This window comes from Penaeus vannamei, chromosome 31, assembly GCF_042767895.1.
Source record: "Penaeus vannamei isolate JL-2024 chromosome 31, ASM4276789v1, whole genome shotgun sequence".
Lineage (NCBI taxonomy): Eukaryota > Metazoa > Arthropoda > Malacostraca > Decapoda > Penaeidae > Penaeus > Penaeus vannamei.
The window spans coordinates 9,125,356-9,131,666 of NC_091579.1; the positions used below are offsets into that span (position 1 = coordinate 9,125,356).

The window sequence follows — 6,311 nt, forward strand, 5'->3', positions numbered from 1 at the left end:
ATATGTATGTGTATATATATACATATACATATATATGTATATATATAATATATATATATAATATATTTATATATATATATGTTTATATATATATATATATTATATATATATATATATATGTTTATATATATATATTATATATATATATGTTTATATATATATATATATATTATATATATATATATATATGTTTATATATATATATTATATATATATATGTATATATATATATATATATATATATATATATATATATATATATATTGTGTGTGTGTGTGTGTGTGTGTGTGTGTGTGTGTGTGTGTGTGTGTGTGTGTGTACGTATGTGTACATATACAAATGTGTTTGTGTGCGTATATATATATATATATATATATATATATATATATATATATATATATATATATATGCACAAAGCACTGCAGTGGCTGCAGGTCCCGTGCGTGGGGCCGTCGGGCTCCGCGTCCGGCCCGAGGGCCCTGCCGAGGGGAAGCGGCTCGTCAGGAGGCCTCAGACTCGAATCTCGAAGAGCGGCGCAGTCGGACTCGAGTCGACTCCTCTCGTTCCGTCCTTTACAGCTCTTCATTGTTAGGTTTGTCTTTCTATATATATTTTCCCACAATCTATGTGTCTGCACGAGGTAAGATTTAAATACCCTTGTGCACAACCTCGTGCGCCCGCGCATTTCTTTTACAGATTATCGTGTGAGAAGAGGAGTGACAAGCAGCGTGTGAAGTAAAAACAGTAACAAAAGCGTCAGAATTATGTAAGAGAGTGAATGCACTTATCCGTCTTGTTTGCCTTGCAGGGGTGTGCTTGCAAAACGGAGACGCGGAGCACATCACGGCCATACTCGGAGAATCCGTTATACTCAACTGCGCGGTGTCGCACCCCAAGATTCCCTACATTATTCATTGGAAGAGACAGGTAAGGTGCCGGTACTTAGCGGGTCACGGGGTGTGGTAGAACTTTGGATGTGTGAGTGTGTGTTTGTTCAATTTTACGTAATGTTCAGTAGATTATCAACAAATGTATATATATGTGATATGCAGATATTTGGATTAGTATTTACACGGAGTGATCAATAGAAAAAAGGTCTATGGGACTCGTGCTGAGAGTTTCCAGACACTGTAGAATATAGAATTAAACGTCCTCTACAAGGAATACTGGAAGCGCGGCCTTTTCCTATTCTCCGTGAATCAACGCAGTCGCTAAACACCATTAATTGCTTAAGCTAAGCGATTATTATGTATTCATTCGGACGCTCAGCGCTTCGAAGAGGAAGCTCGAGTTGGACAGTGTCCTGCCGGCGGTTATCTAGTGCCTTCATGCTGGCAGAATGTCTTTGCCGGCGTTTATTCATGCTGCCAGAATGCCCTTACCGGCGTTTATTTAGTGCCTTCATGTTGACATTATGCCTTTGCCAGCGGTTATCTAATGCCTTCATGTTGTTAGAATGCCGTTGCCGGCGTTTATCTAGTGCCTTCATGTTGGCAGAATGCCTGTGCCTTAGAGGACAAGATGGCAGTGGTTTCGCTTTCGTCGTCATCCGCATTTTATGAGCGTTGACATTATGAGATAATAATGTGTTTTTTCTTTTTGCTATGTAATATTTTTCGCTAATCTTTTCTTTGATTTTCACTGATAAAAATTGGATTCATCTGCGAAATACAAGGCGTCGCCATTGTGAAGAAATCTACGGTCAGCATCACTCGCATTTCATTACTTTCCTCGCCCTTCGGATCTGATAAAATTTACGCTTCAGAACGCTGACGTGGCATCTGTCGACAGTTTACCAAATGTCTTACACTGGAAACCATTCTTGCAGTTGAAAGGAAATGCACATGTATTTATTTATAAATACATAATTCACACAACAAATTCTAAATTCTTTTGTTCTACAATTATATATAATCCTCTTAGTACTTGACACAGGCAGGGCTGACCTCCACTCTGTTCGGTCTGGCAGCAGTAGTGGTACCTGTCCGATAAATGGTCCATGAGAGAAACGCATGTGACACTATCTCTTTTATAGCTGACCAGTTGTGGGTTTAATGTGCAGGGATCTGAGAGTCTTTGTTGTGGGGAAGGGGGAAAGCACGCAATGCTCTGCTGTGTGTGTGTGTGTGTGTGAAAAAGTGAGATATTATGGGTGTCTACGCTCTTTGTTTGTTTCGCCTGAGTGCCGTGTGCCATACATGGCCTTGAAGCCATCGAGTGTGAATGCATCATGACCAAATCTTCCGCATTTGATTCCCAGTTATTCCTCAACAGCATCACAAGATTCCCATCTACATCTGGTACGAGGGTTATGACCCCCACGTGGAGGACACGTATAAGGGGCGCGCGTCCAGGGTGTCGCAGGACACCACGTACGGCCTGGCCTCCCTCAACCTGACCAATGTCAGGGAGGACGACCAGGGCTGGTATGAGTGCAAGGTCTTCTACCTGGACCGGACTGGATCCCCCGACAACGGCACGTGGATCCACCTAGATGTTCATGGTGAGTGTGGTTCCTGGATTTGTGGAGGTGCAGACATGCCCTGCCAAACAGTGCATGTAAGAGAATGTTAGACCTGATGACCAGAGGAGTCAGGTAAATCACTCATTAGTCATGGTCTTAAGCATCATATTTATACCATATTTATCACAATATTTCCACTCCTGCTAAAAGTATATTACCTGTATCGACATGCAATAGTAACTCACAAACTAAAACTAGGAAACACTTGCCTGTCACTCTTGATCTGGCAGTATCGGCTGAGCCTGATATCACCTAACCATGAGTGTAGGTAAAGTTAGTTGTGTTCAACATCAATGAAGTTCTCAGTGTATTTTTAGTCCTTTTACATTTCATTATGGGGACCATCCTGCATGGGGTATAGGTATGGAGAGTAAAAAAGTTGAAAAACCTCTATATCTAGAAAAATGCTAAAACAATTTTCTTTTCCATAACAATCAAACTTTGCTTTTTTCAATTATTTATTGTGTATTTGATATGAATCTGATTTTTCCATTGTAAATGACTGGTTCAGGAGATACAACTGTACCGTATAATGTTCCTGGTAATGGATAAAAGTAATAAATAACTGTAAATTTAGAACAGGATCACTTTTTATTACTTTTATTGCTTGATATCTGTTCTGAACTGGTGATATTTGATAGAAGATACCAATTTTAAGTGCAACCAGAAAAAGTGGAAAAAAGCAAAGCAAAGTGCGTTGCTTTCACCGAAGTACCAGTGTGCATAGTACTTCCAATTTAGAAATATAAAACACCATTCATTTATAAGAACTGTAATTTATTGTCAATCTAATTTTATTGTAAAATTGACTGGTGAGTAAAAGTCATTATAAAATGTTAGCCATCATACCACTAATGCTTCTAAGATACAAGCCTCTCCACATCTTTACTATTTTTCCAGAGATACATTCATGATTATATAGAAATATTTTTACACAAAATTGTAAAAAAAGTTAAAATTAAACAAAATTAAAAACAAAGCATCTTATTGTGCAGTTAGCTGCCACACTATGGCATGGGCGTGAAAGCACTTGAGAGGCACAACCAAAGGGCGTGTGGCCTTCCATATAGTGCACTGTACCATTTACAGCTACATGCCTACCCTTCATTTTTGACCATTAGTTTCATTAAGAAGAGAATATACATTTAAAAAAAATGAGACCAGTTCCAAATAAATATGCCCTTTTTCTTGTTAGTACTTCCATGTTTTTTTCATATTGTGTTTCAAATAAGATTTTAAAACTATACCAATTTTTTTCTCTGAGTTTTGAGATATCCTCTTAGCCAAAAATATAGAGTGGTGTGATTTTGAAGTTGCAGGCTACAAATGATATAAATAATCTATAAACAGAACAGTTACAAAAATGAGCCCAGACATGTTATCACATTTTTGTCTAAAGATATAATTTGGTAAGAAAAAACTTTCAAATCCAATTTAACCATTGAAAGCATCATTACCATCATTATTGTGTTATTATTGTTATTATTACTTTTATTATAATTCTCTTAATTTTTTCTGAGATTTTATTTGTAGATGAAAGATTTTCCCATTTGGTAGAATTTTGTAAGGATGTTAAAGGAAAATTATTCTTAGTGACTAAAAATTTATAGTATATGTTATTTTTTTCCACTTGTTCTCTGATATAATTGAATTATTTCATACACAAAGGGGATATCCATTTCCTTCTAGGAGTCTCCAGATTTTTACATCAGGAATTGCATAACAATAATAAACAATATATATGAATTGTAAGTATTTCTGCATGACATAACATTTTTAGAGCAAAATTTTAATTTTACCTCATTTTCCTCCCTTGAGGGTCTCTTCAAAACAAAAAAGACCAAACTGCCAGAAATGTGAAGTTTATTGAATGACACTTACGGTGTATCTCCTCCAGTACGATATGGGGCAGTCATAAAGAAATCCTTTTTTTTCTTTCTTTCTTTCTTTCTTTACTTTTCTTTTCTTTACTTTTTCTTTTCTTTTCTTTTCTTTTCTTTTCTTTTCCCTTTTCTTTTTCATAGTTCATGCCAAGTCTAGGATGTATCCATGTGCTGATGTGTCATGTATACAGAAATTCTAATCAGATGGAGGGACATATTAAACATTCAAATTACTGAAGTTAAGAATGTGTTATTTTAACATTGCAAAGAAATGTATGCTTTTGTAAGCATACTGAATCTGTATATTGCAAAGCTATGATATTTAACAATATATTTTTTTTGCAGCTCCGCCTCGGTTTACAACAACACCAGATGATGTTACTTACGTTAATATTGGTAACTCCATCATCCTTAATTGTGAGGCAGAGGGAACCCCCAAACCAGAGATATTCTGGTTTAGAGATGATGAGCCTGTAGTACCCTCTGACAGTGTTGGCATCTTTAATGATGGCACAGAGCTTCGAATCAACAAGATCAGAGACCAAGATATTGGTGACTATGTCTGTGTAGCACGTAATGCTGAAGGACGAGTTCACCATGAAGCCAAAGTTGTTATTGCTGGTATGTACTAATAAAAGTATAATTGTAAGTAGTGTTTTTAATTTGAATATTTAAGCAAAATATTCACTTTTTTACATGAAAGATCAACAATTTGAGCTATTAAATCCATTTTTATTGATTATCATTTTTTTTCAGGTGGTGCTGTAATTGTTACTCCACCACAGAACCAAACACGTCAAGAGGGAGAAAAGGTTGAGTTTCCCTGTGAAGCAAAAGCTTTGCCAGGCAATGTAACAGTCATTTGGAAGAGGGAAGGTGTAGCCATTGACAAGCTTTCTTGGCTTGATATCCGTGCTATCGTCAGGAAAGATGGGGCTCTTGTGATCAATCCTACCAGTGCAGATGATGGCGGGTTCTTCACATGTGAAGTGTCCAATGGCATCGGGACACCTCAACGTGCCACAGCTTACCTCAATGTAGAATGTAAGTTGACTCTGAGAGGTCTTATGGTTAATAATTGCAAAGGTACTATTTTGATTTTGTATGACCTTTTACCTTATCATTGTTTCCTATGATGGGATGATAGTTGTTTTGCTCATGGAAGGTTTTGAAGATAAGCAAATTCTCCTTTTTACAGATCCAGCACGAGTAACTTATACTCCAACTGTGCAGTATCTCCCCTTCAGGCAGCAGGGAATTATCAAGTGCTTTATTAAAAGCAACCCTCCCATTCAGTTTGTTACCTGGATAAAAGACAAGCGTCTCTTTGATGCAGAGAAAGAAAATACTGTAGTCAAACTTAATAATGGCTCTCTGCTTATAACTAAGGTATGTTTTGAAATATTGTATATTGAGAATAAGGTAATCTTAATGAAACAGCATGCTTGTTCTATATTATATGCACATATATATCTGTCCCCAGCTCCTGATGAAAATGGATATCTACACTATACAGGCAGTTTCAGTTCATATACTATTTCTTGGCGCTGTTACTTATCACATTATTTGAATGTCAAACAGTAAATGCTAGTGTGTGTCTGTTGGTGTTGTTGGCAGTTTTTGGTTGCTTCAAAGTAATTTGAAAAATGTATGAATAAACACCAGTTAAAGAGAAATAAATAGCATTTTTATTTCTATGATCATGTAGCATCTAGAATTTCTCAAGGTAACAGAACAGGGATTGGATCTGCAGTTACTGAATTTTCTTTCAGGTCAATCAATCTCATCAGGGACGCTATAGTTGCACACCTTACAACCGCCACACCACGGCCGGTTCCTCTGGTGATATGGAGGTAATTTGTGTTACCCATGATTGAAACAGCTCTTAATGAAATACATCAATA

The 6,311-nt window shown here is 36.8% G+C and overlaps 1 protein-coding gene across 5 annotated transcripts in view; it reads left to right on the forward strand.

Moving 5' to 3' along the window:
- Positions 1-808: 808 nt before the first annotated feature.
- Positions 809-6,311, forward strand: part of LOC113821127 (protein turtle) — a gene marked incomplete at its 5' end in the record, with an annotated part of 54,313 nt that continues 48,810 nt past the window's right edge. For all 5 annotated transcript variants that reach the window (XM_070143788.1, XM_070143789.1, XM_070143790.1 and 2 more), the window contains 6 exon segments: positions 809-927; positions 2,275-2,503; positions 4,753-5,028; positions 5,164-5,451; positions 5,606-5,796; positions 6,180-6,260. In XM_070143788.1, the coding sequence (XP_069999889.1) occupies positions 809-927; positions 2,275-2,503; positions 4,753-5,028; positions 5,164-5,451; positions 5,606-5,796; positions 6,180-6,260 (1,184 nt within the window).